This window comes from Kwoniella newhampshirensis, assembly GCF_039105145.1.
Source record: "Kwoniella newhampshirensis strain CBS 13917 chromosome 10 map unlocalized Ctg14, whole genome shotgun sequence".
Classification (NCBI taxonomy): Eukaryota; Fungi; Basidiomycota; class Tremellomycetes; order Tremellales; family Cryptococcaceae; genus Kwoniella; species Kwoniella newhampshirensis.
The window spans coordinates 532,575-548,969 of NW_027118344.1; the positions used below are offsets into that span (position 1 = coordinate 532,575).

At 50.5% G+C, this 16,395-nt stretch overlaps 3 protein-coding genes across 3 annotated transcripts; 2 read left to right on the forward strand and 1 right to left on the reverse strand.

The window, feature by feature from the left end:
- Positions 1-68: 68 nt before the first annotated feature.
- On the forward strand, positions 69-4,228 carry IAR55_006901 (5'-3' exoribonuclease 2; the record flags this gene model as incomplete). The annotated part of the gene is made up of 11 exons (XM_066949979.1): positions 69-71; positions 155-323; positions 398-547; positions 608-790; positions 844-1,197; positions 1,261-1,650; positions 1,704-2,604; positions 2,667-2,870; positions 2,936-3,242; positions 3,298-3,949; positions 4,008-4,228. The coding sequence occupies 11 exons, from the start codon at positions 69-71 to the stop codon at positions 4,226-4,228; spliced, it is 3,534 nt and encodes a 1,177-aa protein (XP_066799671.1).
- A 314-nt stretch (positions 4,229-4,542) lies between these two features.
- Positions 4,543-5,919, reverse strand: IAR55_006902 (uncharacterized protein; the record flags this gene model as incomplete). The annotated part of the gene is made up of 6 exons (XM_066949980.1): positions 4,543-4,671; positions 4,737-5,136; positions 5,209-5,245; positions 5,334-5,488; positions 5,569-5,733; positions 5,837-5,919. The coding sequence occupies 6 exons, from the start codon at positions 5,917-5,919 to the stop codon at positions 4,543-4,545; spliced, it is 969 nt and encodes a 322-aa protein (XP_066799672.1).
- Positions 5,920-6,312: 393 nt separating this feature from the next.
- Positions 6,313-16,112, forward strand: IAR55_006903 (uncharacterized protein; the record flags this gene model as incomplete). Its single annotated transcript, XM_066949981.1, has 11 exons — positions 6,313-6,553; positions 6,609-7,639; positions 7,706-9,286; positions 9,344-12,646; positions 12,714-13,342; positions 13,392-13,773; positions 13,828-14,919; positions 14,996-15,207; positions 15,270-15,597; positions 15,648-16,038; positions 16,093-16,112. 11 exons carry the CDS (start codon positions 6,313-6,315, stop codon positions 16,110-16,112), a joined length of 9,210 nt encoding a protein of 3,069 aa, XP_066799673.1.
- Between the last annotated feature and the right edge of the window lie 283 nt (positions 16,113-16,395).

Genomic DNA, 16,395 nt, shown 5'->3' on the forward strand with positions numbered 1-16,395 from the left:
GGGAAGGTGTTGTAGAAGACGGAAAGTGAAAAGGGTACCTGTACAGTCACGGCGAGACCGATCTCAAGATGGTACGTCCACATCCTTCACCGATGTTCGGTCTGGTGTCCTCCATCAGGGATCTCAACTCATATCAATCTGCCTTCTCTCACAGGGTGTCCCAGCTCTGTTCAGATGGTTGTCCAAGAAATACCCCAAGATCGTCAACAGGGTCGTCGAAGATGCTCCCAAGCGTGTCAGAGGTCTTGATGGGGAGATCGTCGAGGAGCCGTTGAGATATGAGAACCCTAATCCGAACGGTTTCGAGGTGGACAATCTATACCGTGAGTGTGTGCACGCCTTGTTGGCCTCAATTCGTGGATGTCTTGATATTAGAGGCTGATCGTTCTCTGCATAGTCGATATGAACGGTATCGTTCATCCATGTACACACCCCGAAGGCAAACCTGCTCCAGAGACCGAAGAGGAGATGATGGTGGAGATCTTCAACTATACAGAGAGGGTCGTCAACATGACCAGACCGAGAAAAGTTCTGATGATGGCTATTGGTGAGCTCGTCACTTGCGCTGCTAGGAAAGTTGACTTACAGATGGCTGAATGATTGACAGATGGTGTCGCTCCTCGAGCCAAGATGAACCAACAGCGATCGAGACGATTTAGAGCAGCTCAAGAAGCCGCAGACAAAGAAGAAGAGAAAAGAGAAGCGATCAAACTGTTCGAGGTGATGGGTCATACTGTGTCGGAGGAGACGGCCAACAAGAAGTCATGGGATACGAACGCCATTACACCTGGTAAATTGAGCTTCGTTTCATTTGACGAGGCTTCAGCTCAAGATCGTGCGTAGGAACCCCCTTTATGGATCTTCTCTCTATATCTCTGAAATACTGGGTCTCCTACAAACTCACCACCGATCCCGGATGGAAGGATCTGAAAGTCATTCTCTCCGACTCCTCTGTCCCAGGAGAAGGTGAACACAAAATCATGGACTGGATCAGGAGACAAAGAAGTCATCCGAATTGGAACGCCAACACCTCACATGTCATTTACGGATTGGACGCGGATTTGATCATGCTTTCGCTGGCAACCCATGAGCCCCACTTCAAAGTTTTGAGAGAGGATGTCTTCGCACAGGGGTCAAAGGGCCCTCAACCCTGTAGAAATTGTGGGCAACCGGGACATTTAAGTGTGAATTGCAAAGGTGAGTCAGCTTGCATCAATGGCCTCCCTCACAAACTAGTCGCTTATATGGATATCATAACAGGGGAGAAACAAGTGAAAGACCCCAATGTCGTCGAAGTGGCGAAACCCGTCGACCCAAAACCTTTCATTTTCCTAGATGTCGCATGTCTGCGAGAATACCTTGCCGTCGAGCTGAACGTACCGAATGTGCCTTTCAAATTTGATCTGGAATTAGCTATCGATGATTGGATCTTCATGATTTTCTTCGTAGGGAACGATTTCCTACCTCACTTGCCCAGTCTGGAGATTCGAGAAGGAGCAATCGACGCGTTGCTGAAAATCTGGAGAGCTCAACTTCCAACAATGGGAGGATACTTGACAAATCACGGAAAGGTGGATCTGGGCCGCGCGCAGTTGATCTTGGAAGGCTTGGCCAAAAACGAGGATGACATTTTCCAGAAGCGAAAAGAGGGTGAGTTGCGGGTCAACTACAGGCACAGGGCAGATCAGCTAATTCACAAGCAGACGAGGAGCGTCAAGAATCCAACAACAAGCGACGGAGAATTGATGAACATAGACGACAAGATGAAGCCAGTGCCAGAAAGCAGGCCAAACGGGAGTCAGCACCTGGTTCGATGCAGCTCAACGGGACAGATTATGTCGCGGTTCAGCCTGCGGCGACAGCACGGGGCGGCGCTCTCCATCCTTCATTACCAACACGACCAGGTTTCGATATCAAACCAAAAGACGAGGCGGTGAACGCGAACCCGGTCGGGAGCGAGACCGATACCATGATGAGGGGCATTGCGGCCATGTCTGGCAGTAATCTAGACATCGTAAAAAATCGTCGAGCTATCCGCATGGCAAACATGAGTGCTGCTCAAGCTCTCAAAGCGGAACTGGAAGGAGGGATTGGGGAGGAAGAGACAGAAACCGTGACAGTCGAGCGAACGGAAGATGAGGAGAAGGAGGAATTGACAAAGGAAGACGCCAAGGCTGTCCTCGAGGCTCAAGCAGAGTTGGCTGGTGTCGACGAAGATGTTGTCCCGTCTGCCCTCAAAACAGACGAGGACGAGGGCGCAGCGGCTGTTGTTACTGACGAGACGATGGAAGACGATGGCGCGGACGAAGGCGTCGAGGTATCCCGACCGCCCTCTAGGAAGTCAAGGAAGAGAAAGGCAGGCGATGTCGAAGATTCAAATGACGAAGTGAACGACGAGTTTGAGGAAGACGACGATGACGAGCTTGAAGCCCCGCCTAATCCTGAAGCTGATCAGCCTGTTCCCAAAAAGAAGCTCAAATTCAATCCCGATGGCACAGTTGAAGGATATGAGGATGATGTGAAGCTTTGGGAACCAGGCTACAGAGCTAGGTATTACGAGAAGAAATTCGGGGTAGAGCTGTCCGATACCGAGTTCATACACAAGTGAGTACTTCAGCCTAAGGAAGCAATAGCTTGTTATAAATAAGATTTCAACCAATCTGCAGTATCACACGATCCTACATGGAGGGTCTCTGCTGGGTCTTGGAATACTACTACCAAGGTGTACCAGCTTGGGACTGGTACTATCCTTATCACTATGCTCCTTTCGCTCAGGACTTCAAGGATGTTGGCAAATTGAATATCGATTTCGAAGTCAGCATACCATTCAAACCATTTGCGCAGCTGTTGGGCGTTTTCCCCGCTGCAAGGTGAGTCTGGTCTATACATCACGTCGTGTGCAGAAACACAGTTGACAAAACGTTTCTCATCACAGTCGAACCCATCTACCCGAACCCCTTCAGACACTCATGACCGATGAGGACTCTCCTATCATTGACTTCTATCCGTCAGACTTTGAGATCGACATGAACGGGAAGAAAATGGCTTGGCAGGGTGTTGCTCTCTTACCGTTCATTGATCAAAAGAGACTTTTGACTGCCCTGAAAAGTAAAGAGGTAGAGTTGTCTGATGACGAGAAGAGGAGAAATAGCTGGGGAGATAATGTCATGTTCATCTCGGGTGAGAATCCGCTCTATGCCGCGTTCTGCAAGCATCTCTATTCACTGAAAGCAGCGACGAAAGTGAGTTTGATGCAGTATCCAAGGTATGAGCAATCATGCTGACTGTCGCAAACAGCCTATTCTGATACAAGAACAAGTAGACGCGACAGGAAAACCATTGTGCGAGATTGCCGGCTCAGCTCTCGCAGACCCTAATTGGGTCCCTTCGTCGTCATTTGAAACCCCTATCCCCAACATCGAAGCATGTCCAGATCTCGATCCCAACAATTCCCAATCAGTTCGATACTATTTCCCGGTCCAAGCTCATCCCCACCGAAGTATTATATTACCGAGGTATACTCCTGGTCCATCAAGACTTACCGAGAGCGACAAAGACTGGGTTAGACGTGGGGGTCAAGGTGGTGGACGACGCGGCGGGGGTGGAGGTGGACCAAGACATTCAAATGGTGGCGGAGGTGGACCTGGTATGGCAAGAGGAGCATACAACACTGCCAACTCGGCTACAGCAGCAAGAACAGGGAACGGATACCCTAAACCATCTCCTCAGGATTTGGCGAGGCATGGAGCCGGTCCCGCTCCTGCTTCAGGTGGTTATGCACCTCAAGGTGGGTATGGCGGTTACGGTGGTGGAGGTTACTCTGCACCTCCTCCTAGACCCGTCGCGGCATATGGTGGAGGTGGTGGATATGGTGGATACGGAGGCACTCCTTATGCTGCTCCTCAGACCGGATACGGGGGAGCGTCGTATGGAGCACCGACAGCCTATGGTAAGTCTCAAGCATAAGTGAAATCGGAGTGTGATCGCTAATCATGTCCATGGAACAGGTGCATACAACCCACAATCCAGAAATCCTTATGCTCAAGCACCTCCACCGAATCCATATGGTGGCGTACCACCTCGACCTCCTGTGGCAGGAGCATACGGAGGATATGGAGGACCACCTGCAGGGGGGAGAGGCGGCGGATACAACCCATATGGCGGAGCAGGAGGTGGGGGCGCTTATCAGCCTAGAAATGGGGGAGGACAGCCTCCAAGAAGATATTGATGATAGTCATTTCCACTGGTGGCAGTTGAGGCAGGTCTTGAATTGAGGTAGAGCGGATGGGGGAACGCGAGCGTAGACCTAACAATCTCTTCTTCATCGACACATCTTTTTGTATAACGGTATCACTTGAATTGGATCATGCATTTTAGTGTTACAACTTGTGTTCGATGCTCTACTTTTTCGTTGCCAACGTCCGAGCATGGCTTGCACCGCTTCTTTCGTGTCATGTCCGCTACCGTCCTTTTTCGATAGTTGCCACTCAAAGTGCACTGGGAGTGGACCATCTTTCTGCACCTCGAACATCGCTGTCGTGGTCATCGGGACCAAACTTTGATGGTACCGTCCAATGAGGCTGTGATCATCTCTTTTCCCTTGGGATGCATTTCAATGGAAGTGATAATGCGTTTGTGAATCGGTGTAGGAGAGGAGTTGAGTGGTTTTGCCTGAGCACATGAGAAGAGGTCGATAAGTGTTGATCCGACATTTACGGTTTTCCTTCTTCACTCACATCAAGTACACTCCAAGACCACAACTTGCCATCTTCATCACCTGCCAGAACCAACCCCTCTCCATATCCCCAACTCATACCCCACCTACTCCCCTGCTGCGGCGTGACCTTATGTCCCCCAAACGTCTGCAAAACACTCCCGTCCTTCCTATCAAACACACGGATCTTCCCATCCCCACTCCCCACCAAGATACTCTCCTCGGAAGCAGTCGGTGAGAGTTTCAGCGAGACGATAGGGTGTCCGACGAGGTCTTCTGTCAAGAGTCCGAATCGGAGGTCGTATGTGCGTATATGGCCGTCGGTGGATCCGGTGATCAGTTGGGGTGAAGAAGGGAGGATGAGCGATGTGAGTGTCGATGTGGCGTCTTTCAGTGTTTGAATAGGATCGCGTGATTGAGCGCTGGGCACACGGGAATAGGAGAGGACATCGAGTCAGCTTTATCACATACGACCTCACGAACAGAGAACATACCGCATATCCCAAAGCATGACTTTTGCGTCGAAACCAGCTACACGAACGATCACAGATGTATCAGTCCTCATAAATCTCTTACACTCGATCAACGTCGGTCCGCATGTCAACAACCGCTTACTGACCCGTGGCAAGCACTTGGGCATCTGGTCCGAATGCCACTGCGTTGATCTTCCCGAAATGACCTTGCAATCGACGAGTCACAGCTCCTGAGGCAACATCCCACACGAAGACGGATTTGTCTCCTCCTGACGAAGCGAATCTGGCGTTATCGTGGGCACTGTTACAGACATCTCTCAGTCAGTCAGTCATTATTGTAAAAGACAGGAGGGAGAACCGAGGACTGGGAACCTGACTCACATATCCAGTGCTAATACTTCTTGAGCATGTCCTCGATAACATTTGATCTCCTTTCCCAACGCAGGATTCCATAATCTGATCGTACGGTCGGCCGATCCAGATAACAGATACTTGGAGCCATGATTGTATCGTATGACATGGACGGGAGCTTGGTGCGCATCGAGCCTAGTGCAAAGATAGTATATCAGTCGACGTCATGGGGATAATCGTAGCTGGTGATGTAGGGAAGAGGAAGCGGAGGCGAAGAAAGTTGGATAAGTCCGCTTACGTCTGTACGAGGTTGGTCGGGTAGGTGAGCAGGTTGGGAGCTGAACCGTTCCCTTCGACTACTTGACCTCTTGACGGGGCCATGCTCGGCGCTAGACGAGTATGCTGTGATTTCCACCTATCTGATCAGACGAACACGGAACAGAATAACAGCAATGAACGGTGGAAATGTCTAACTCAGTTGACTGGACCGACGGGATCAAATCTGGATCACTCGTTGTTGTTGCAAAGACCGGCAAGTATCAATGACCGAAAGAATCAGTTCAGTGAACATTTCAGCTCTCTTCTTACAATCCGAGCACGAACAGCAAGTAAATCGAATATACACTGACCACTGACGAACCCCTGTAACGAAGACAGCATTCAGCCAGATACAGTGCATTGCGAGGTATCCTACCTCGCGCTGTACGAAGAGCACTCTTTTGTGACCGCGACCAGCTCAACCCTCCTTCCTTCTGACTCCCATGATACCCGACCATGAACTCTGTCTCGGGACTTCAGCCCGCGCTTCGTCTCTACTCTTCCGATAAGATCAAAGATCGCTCTCAGGGTCTGGAACAGATCAGGGAGATCTTCGGCAATCGAGAGAATGTGGCTTCATTCCAGGAAACAGCTTCCAAGGAAGGCGGAGCAGGATGGATAGCTTTCTACCAGTGTCTGTTCCAGGTCGTGGTGATGGAGAAGAAGGCAGTGGTCAAGAGGGGTGCAAGTGCACAAGGTAACTTGACCGTCAGATCTGTCTTCAGGTGAAAGCAGCTGAAAGTCGTGTACAGCCGACAGAAGACTAGCCGACTCCATCTCTCTCGTTCGATGGATGACGGAACGAACGGTTCACCTCCTGTCTCGAAAGCCATTCATGGCGTTGTTTACGCACTTGACGCAAATGCTGGTGTTCGCTTCTCGGATCTTCCCACCAGCATCATTGGACTACACGAAAGCTCTTCGGAGTTTGTTGCTTTATACACCGCATCTGGAGAATCTGGACCAGGGGAGCTGGAAAGTGCTGATGGGCATATGCTGGGCAGCGGTATTGGGAGATGAGGTTAGGGTCAATGATGAATGGGAAGATGAAGATGTTCTGGAGGTTGTGGACCATGAGAACATAAGTGGTTCCAGATTGGACACTGACTTTCCAACCACTCAAGCGGGACCTTCCACAGGACGGTCGAAGTCGACGATCTCGCAAGCCTGCTCGGAGCTGATCACCCTCATCCCGATCCTCCTATCTAGTACGGCTGCGCCTCTCCTTCCACCCCTGCCTACTAAAATACCCACTGTCGCACCTGTTGAGAAAGTCGGCCTCGCGATCCTGCTCAAGATTCACCGATTTTTCTTCCAATTCCCTTCAGAAAACTCGGCATACTTTGCTATTCTCAGATCGCTCAACCTCGTTCTTGCCGAGCTAGAGCTCAATTGTCGAGATGATTCCGTGTCCGCTGGTCTCAAACTCTTTCCCCAACTCGTATCGCTCTGGGGCACACGAAACAAGGCGGTTAGGGAACAGGTCGTCATAGCAATACGAATGTTCTTGCCCTTCGTAACGCACAAAACATTGGTCGACTCCAAACAGGCGCCAATGATACGCGACACATTGGAGAAGATGATGGATGGACTACCAAGAGAGACAGCGGTGAAGTGGGGGATAGAACCCTTGGACTTGAACGTGCTTAGATTGAAAAGACTACGGAGCGAAGCAACTCGAGGACCATTCGAGCTTCACTTATTGTCCGCTGGGTTTGACTTCAGTCACGAGCACGCTATGACGTGGGCAGTGCTGGAACTGTACAGCGATAGTTGTATATACGTGAGTGCTTCGTCGGAACCGGACCCATTGCGAGCACTCCGGGTCTAATTTGCCGTGTCTTCCTAGCTTCACGAATCTCAATCTCTTACTCATCCTGCCACTCCGAGTCGTGAAGGACCTTCCGCCAAACGACGGCGCATCGACAACACCCTCAGCTCTGTTGCTCTTGCCATGGAAGTAGGATCCCACAAATCGCGATTGTTGGCTCTGCAAGTGCTTATTTTCGTGGTCGATAGCCACTGGGCCAAAATGCACTCGGAAGCACAGTCAGACATCCGTCGAGCGATGTTGGAACTCTTGGATGACGACGACGACTCTTTACAATCATGGGCATTCCTTGGACTGTCCTTGATCGCTATCTTTACCCACGAGGATCACTCTAAACGAGATTTGGAAACAGCCTCTCATTCAGTCTCACCCTCCATTCACCTAATTCAACGCCAGTCGGAAGAGAGCGGTTGGAAGAAAGTCTGGACACACGCCTTGAGAAAGTCCTGCTTTGCCACGACGTGTCGAGCCGCCTGTCAAGCTGCGACTGTTATTTTACAGCTGCAAGCCCTGGATCGCGCCCAGAGTGTGAAGGATCTGCAAAATATCCTTTCAAACATCGACGTACAAGGTCCGATTTTCCCGTATGATTCAGTTTGTCACTTTCTGTCTATAGCACTGCGCATTGCCAAATCGGATGTGCGACTGTATTCTCTCGAATTGGAGAACAAGGTGATGGCCTGGCTGGAGAAATGCACCATCATGGAGGGACCAAGAGGGAAGAACCGGATGGAACAACACACACCGACTGACATCTCGAGACTCTTGTCCGCTATTGCTCGGCTACATTATCACCCTCTCAGAGAGCTGACAACGGCAGAAGTGTTGCCCGACGCAGCGATAGTGGACAGACTATTGGAAGAATCGAAGACGAAGCCGATACGTGAATTTCTACTGTATGGTATCTTCCCTGCCATCAAGGCATCGTCTATCCGACAAGATTCAATCGAGGACGTCGGGATCTCAGCGGAATCCCTTGGCTTTTTGGAAGCTCGGCCCCGTCGTATCTCAACCTTCCTTGTCGAGACTCTGCAGTCGGTCTTGACCGAGTGGGAGACAGCGATTGGCCCAGCAGTTCCATCAGAGCGGATACGGAAATGTATAGACCTCGTCGTTGCATCCCTCGCATACCAAGCCACTCTCCAGCTTGGAGGATATATGGCGGACGGGAGCTGCATACAAGAAGCACTTCGGTTGCTTGAAGCTCTGAGGCCCTCCCTTTCTCCTAATGGGCTAAGCATCCCTACACAACATCTAATGTGGCGAGGTTTCGACACTCTGGTGAATTTGCCAATATTTGACGACGAGACTTGGCCTATCTTAGTCAAGCCAGATGTTCAGTCGGGGATTAGACAGGACCTTCTTCCTCCTGATCGATACGACACCGCCGTAGCATTGGAAGAGTCCACGATAGTCGGATCATACACAGGAGGGGATAGTGTCACAAAGGCATCACAAAGACATCAAATCCCCAGTCAGATTCCTACGAGCATCGCGTCTCAGCTTCCTCCAACACCCATTACTCCTGGCATGAGTGGTACTTCCTGGCATCAACAATTGCCGCATGGCCTGACTAGCGTGATATGGCAGCTTCCAACAGTGAGTGGGCACAGCAGCCAAAAACCACTGTTTCTCTTTAGTTGATGGCGTCCATAGGTTAGCTCCACGTTCAAAGAGATTTTCAGCCTTTGTAGACATTTGGTTGAGAAATCGAACCTGGTGGCCCATGCCAAAGGAACCCAGGCAGCTTACCCGGGGCATATCGACGATGACGATTTTGGCGAGATTCGCAACGCTGAAACCGACGCCATGCCGCTGTCGAAGGAAGCATTGGATTGCCAGAGAACGTCAGCTTCTTTACTGAACACAATCATTGGCCTTCGACTTAAAGGCAACATGCTCATCACGAATACCCAGAGACCGTACAAAGACCCTCAGCTTGTGAACTCCCTCCTGAGAGCTGAAGGCTCTCGTTTCATCGAGATTGGGGTCGCATTGTGCCAAGCAGTCCGTCACAACTGGTTACGTCTCGGTACAGATGCCGTTGACTTGATCCTAGCATCCCTGGAGGAGATGCTGATGTCGTACGCCTATTCTCGAGACGAAGGTCTGCTTTGTCTTTGCCTCGACTTTGTAAGGTGCTCGATGCCAGTCTGGCTGGAAGCGGAAACTGGAAGGACTGAGCTGGGACAAAGAGCTGCGTACTTGGTGACCTTTCTCGCCAAGAAGATCGACAGAGGCTTGATCACCTCATGGCGAGCTCGTTTAGCGTTGTTGCGATTCCTGGACTCTTTTCTCCATGAGGAGGTGGCCTTACAATTATGGCACGAGGCTGCGGAGGAAGACTTGGAACCGGATGGTCAGGAATCAAGCCCTTTGTTGCATCTTACGGGCGCTTTGCTCGACATCGATATGCGGATTCGTACGCGAGCTGTGACATCGGCAGCATCGGTATTCTATCGTCCGATACTTCCACCTGCGGACCATCGGGCTTTCTACTTCGATACTCTGCTCACACAGCCTGGCGATGACAAGCACTTTGACTCCTTCGTCTCGCATCTTCTATGGAAGCTCAATTGCTGTATTGCCACCTCTCAACAGCGATCCGCGGTGGTGTTTCACCTGTACGAGGTGCCGGCCATCACGCCTAGCTACAATCATCACCTCCAAGCTGGAATGTTGGCAGCTGTTCAGCGGCTTGGTCTCACAACTATCTCCACCCTTTACCTTCCATACGCACTTATCGTCATCCGAAGTCAACTCCGAGAGGGGCAACTCGCCATGCGCATACCACACAAATTGTATGGTTTCCCGACCCGCAGATCATTTTCCACTACCTGTCTTGACTATATTGGTCCCGCGATCCTGGCTTCGAAGGAGGTCGACTTTTTTAGCTCAGCATGCGATGCTGCGGGACTGTCGGTCGAGCAAGCTGTCATTCAGCGCTTTCCTACGACTGCGGCGATCTTCTTTGCCGACGGTTTCAGCAAGAACAAAGACGATGGAGGTCAACAAGCTGCGCGAGAAGCCATTGTTGGTTTGACATGTCTACAAGGCTTAGAGAGCAGAGAATTGGTTGGCGACCAGCTCGCCAGTAATATCGAAGCAGTTGCCGCTCATCTCTGGGAGCTGATAGATCTCAACATGTCCACTGTTGAGATCGTTGGGCTACTAGATGAGGTCGACTCCACCAGAAGTCTAGGTCAAACTTTCGCCGCCCTCATGATCAACGACGCATCGATGATCGACGGTACTGCAGCGATCGAACCAGCTAGCGCTGTCGATGGCATTATGGCAGCTTACCGCTATCTGCGCAAGCAGTTCCCCTCTATTTTGACTTCCAAGATGGTTCTCAGCGCTATATTGCACCTCACCAATAGAATCAACGATGTCTTTCTGGTCAGCGAACAAAGACGATACCTGCGCGCCCTCGCTATGGTCCTCGTTCTTCATCAAACCGAGCTCCTTGATCCGGCAATCCTGCAAGTCTTTCTTCGCGAGATGTTGGCCATCCTACCTCAACCAGACATGTGTGGTATCGTGTTGTCGATGGTGGAATGGGGTTTCGATCAATTGCAGATGACCACTTCCGCTCCTCCACATCTTGCTGATCTCTTCATTCAACTTGGCTCAGCTCGTGTAGCACTTTTTCGATCGGACGAACATGGCCGAGAAGTGGGAGAAAAACTCGAAGAATGGATAGTGAACAGGGCAGGGATATGGATGCTGTCAGGATTGGACTCGACAAAACCAGAAGAAAGTAGAAGACTTGCCTCGGCCATCGTGGTCGCTTTCCAAGCGGCCCTTGCGCTATGGCCCGAAACCCTGCGGACTCGGATTTCTGCATCGTATTCCCCGCTCTTCGTTGACCTGTGCACCCTCGCAGAAAGCGCCAACGTCAAGCATGGTGCCGAGCTCTGCAAGCAGTATCAGAGTCTTGTTCGGTCTGGGTCTTATCCCAACGCCATTCCTGCGTTTGCGGAATCTCAATTCTGGTTCCTCAAGGACAAGATGGCGGTCGACCAAGATCCCGATGGCATCATTGCATTTGTTGACATCTTGTACCGAGCCAATGGGCAGGTACACGCGCCTGCTTTGGATACCATGGCCACTTTCGCCACCCACGGCAAGAAAGGGCCCATCATCATACCAAAGCGGGATCCGATCGTAGCGAGGAAGCCTCCAGTCAAGAACATCAGTACCTTCCAAGCGGAACTGCGGGCATCTCTCGTTCTCGAGGTGTTTCGACTCACGGAAGAAGTAAGTCATGCTACAAGGGCGATCGCATACAAAGTGCTGCAAGGCATGTTACCCATGATCGGCGACTTGCTCAGTCCAGTAGGGATTCTCGCCAATGTATCCGCCTCGTTATCGGTGCTCACTCCACGTCCTATTCCGATACCCCAGATCGTCGAGGGACAGAAGGAGCCCACACTTGATAGTGTCATCAACTCCCCCACCTGGGTGAATAACGCACGATCTGTCGATCATTGGGTAAAAGATCTAATTAGATTACTGTGCGCAGTGGCATCTATCGATGAACCTTTCTATCGATCTCTTGAGCCCCTTCTTTCGATCCCTTACCTTCCATTGCGCAGATTCTTGCCCTATCTGATACAGGCTGTGCTCACCTGTGGAGCCGACAAACAACCAGAAAAATCATTGGACAGATCGAAAATCCTCTCGGAGCATTTTGCTATGGTTATCCAATGGCCCTCGGCATCGGACCAAACCATACAAACCATACTTGACGTCGTCCTCCATCTGCGACATTACCAGCCGCTGTATCGTAGCGGAGAGTTAGGATACAATGCGTGGCTGGAGGTGGATTATCTGCTGTTAAGTAACGCAGCAGCCACGAAATGCGGTGCTTATGCGACTAGCTTGTTGTTCTTGGAACTAGCAAAAGATCAGGAACAACCCAAATCGTTCGAACTGTCAGAACCGCGTGTCCAAAAGGTGAGTATACAAGGCCAAAGAGCATCGAAGATGAGGCGTTATCACTGATTTTTACGCGCTTGACTAGATCATGTATGAGATTTACAGCAACGTAGAAGATCCAGACGGCTTTTACGGAATCCAAAATCACGATGTGCGAGATGCGCTTCTTCGACGACTCCAGCACGAAGGTCAATCAAATCGCGCATTTGGGTGGAATGGCGCTCTCATCGAAGCGAGTTCGTCACGCGAACAAAATCTGCTCCCTGCACTCCGCAATCTCCATGACTTCGGTTTCAGTCGGCTCGCTTCTTCCGTAGCTTCTCAATCGCACCGGACACAAGACAGATCGGACAATGAGACGAATCCAATATTCTTCGAATTAGCTTGGAGAACAGGAGATTGGGATCTCCCCACGACTGGATGGTCTGCAAATACATCTCACGGCCTGCTATACACGGCACTCAGGGCCGTGCATCGCGAAAGAGACGAAGAGGCGGCGTTGAGGATAGTTGAGAATTCTCTCGCGGTGGAAATGAAACGACTGGGCTCGCAGGGAATGGAAAGAATGACTCAAATCAAGAGCATCACTGCCAATTTGTTATGCTTGCGCGAAGCGGCTAAATGGCTGGATCCTTCCTTCCAGGCCGAAATGGAAACTGGAAAGCAAGGCGGTGGTCCGTTGAGCGAATTTTGCGATCTCGATCAGGCGTTCGAGTAAGTCTTCTCCTCTGTTTTGATGTTTTCAGTGCTGACGTGTCAACAGTTTCAATGACGCTGAGAAGATCTCGGCGACGAGACTGTCACTTTTGCACTCGGCGCAACAGAGAGAGAGGAAGAATGTCATAGGTGATCTGATGAGCCGTAAAATGGAGACGATCGTCAACCTTGAAAAAGCAGTTCATCTGAGGCTGAGTCAGATAGCTCGCGAGAACGGTAACCTACAAGCCGCCGTCAATTCCGTAACAGCCGTACAGCAATTGGAGAAAGGCACAATCTCAGAGGCTGCTCAGGATGCCTTCAGTCATGTTCTGTGGGCGGAAGGAGAACATGGCTTGGCGATTCAATATCTGGGCGACTTAGTAGAAGGAGAGAAGAACGGCAGTAAGAATGGTTCAGGACGACTAGCTGTGCTATTGGCTCGTAAGGTAAGTACAGGTAAAGCTCTGCTGGGCTAGGATAGCTTATCGGGCCCTTCACAGGCACACTGGACCTCTCGGGCGAAGTTGAAGGCGGCGTCGGAGATCAAGAAGGATTTCGATTATGCTCTAGCGTACGCCGCAAAACACAAGATAGACAATGTGGAACATGCTCGGATCTGTTACGAATTTGCCTGTTTCGCCGACAGTCATTACGCTAATTTGTCGAAGTCTCCTGAACTGGAGCGTCTCAAAGCGTATCACTTTCGAAAGCGAACGGAGTTGGAATCGACGCAGCAATCTTCGAATCGACGTGAGAGCAGCTCTCGCAATAGCAGAGCAGAGCAAGATCTTGCTGAAGATGCCAGAGCTATAAAGGAGCTGGAATCTGATCGAACGACGTACATTAAAGCCGCACTCAAAATGTACGCGGGATCACTGATGTTGTCGGACTCTCATGACGATTCGATCACCCAACTCATCTCTCTTTGGCTGGAGCACTCCGACAACGAGGAAGTGAACAGGTCTTTCTCCGACCCTCTCACTCGAGTACCGTCTCATAAATTTGTCTTTCTCGGTCCACAGCTTGCTGCAAGATTGAATCGACCTCGAACCCCAACCAGCTTCGACTCGTCCCTGAATGGTCTAATGTTGCGAATCAGCCGAGAACATCCTTTCCATATCTTATATCAAGTCATCACACTCGCACATGGCGTTAGTCCTCCAGGCTCCGGAAAAATCAAACCTACAGATACGGAGAAACAAGGAAGAGGACCGGCAGCTGCAGAGATTCTCGCAGCCCTACAAGCTGAGAAGGGTAATACACTCGCTAACAAAGCTGGGAAGAACATGAAGATCTTTGCACAGGCTTCCGTTGCTTGGGCAAAATACGACGAGAATGCTAGGCCCAGTCAAGAAAGATCAAAACTTAAAGCAGGCTCGAGGTTCCGTCAACCAACCAAATGTCCGCTTCGTGCGGTCACCAACTTGGAGATACCGATTGCGACGTGTCCGCCTGCGATCGATCTATCGTGTCAGTACAACGATATGCCGACGTTACATAGGTATAAAACGGAATATCAAATTGCTGGAGGAGTCCATAGACCGAAAATCATGGGTGTTCTAGACTCGAAGCAGAAATTGCATCAACAGTTGGTGAGTTGACGACGTCTGATGGAGGCTACCGAAGCGGTATTGTCGATTACTGACTTCAAACTCATTCCGGTTGCAGTTCAAGGCGGAAGATGAGGTTCGACAAGATGCAGTGATGGAACAGGTTTTCACGATGACCAATGATCTCCTGTCTCGAGATCGGCGAGCCAAGGAGAGAAAGCTCAGATTCAGGACATATAATGTCGTCCCCTTCCCTGACAAGACGGGTGTGATCGAGTTCGTGGAAGGTACCAACAGTATTGGCGGAATCTTGAAACCATTTCACGAGCGGTGAGTGTTCCCATCATTTGATTCCCTTCAATACATTCCGCTAACACCAGAGGTCATATCAGTTTCGGCGCTGGTAAAGGGGTGACTGCTTCTGAGATCCAGTCCAAAATCAGCAAAATCCAAGATCGAGATCCCAACTCCGCCGAACTTCCAAAGCGATATTCCGAAATGATGAAGCAATTCCCTCCTGTTATGCGACATTTCTTCACACACAAGCATCGAGATCCAATGGCGTGGTTCGCCATGAGATTGAATTATTCAAGAAGTGTGGCCGTCACCTCCATCGTTGGATGGATGGTGGGTCTTGGAGATCGACATTGTTCTAATATCCTTCTGGATGAAGCCAGCGGTGAGATGGTGCATATTGATTTTGGTATTGTCTTCGAAGATGTAAGTAGGATGAACTCGGAGGAAGACCACGGCTAAAATTGGAGGAACAGGGACGCAAGCTACGTATACCCGAAAAGGTGCCATTCCGACTCACCAACGATATAGTGGACGGTCTAGGACTCACAGGAGTCGAGGGTACTTTCCGGCGCTGTGCGGAACATACTCTCAGAGTCTTACGAGATGCTTCCGATCTGATATTGACTGTGTTGGAGGTGTTCAAGCATGATCCACTATATGCTTGGGCAGGAGATCCGGACAAATTGCAGAGGGCTCAAGGAGGTGGATTGATCATCCCGAGCGATGCCAGTGTGAGGGAGAAGGCGGATAGAGTGTTGGGTAAGATCAGGGGGAAACTGGCCGGTGATCTGTCGGTGGAATATACGGTCAATCAGTTGATCATGGAAGCGAGAGATGTGGAGAGTCTCGCGAAGATTTATCATGGTAAGTCTTTCCACCTGTGCAACGTCGTGTCACTGTGCTGATATCCACTGGTAGGTTGGGCTGCATGGTTCTGAGTAGTTTATGAATGAGACGATTAGATATGCCCCCACGCATTATGTATGGCATGAAACGAGTTGCGATCACACGGTGGCGCGATAAACAGGGGGTACAAATTAAGTTTCACCTCGTTGACTTGGACTTACGGCGCGACGCGCTCGGTTCATTCTCACTTGTACTGGTCTTTGCTTTTGTCCTTGATTTCGAGTCCAGTTGCTTCGTCCGGCCATCATCTAAGGCTCTGGTAGCTCGCACGATTGAATCGATACTCGACCGTAGTCAGACAGGGAAGAAAATAAC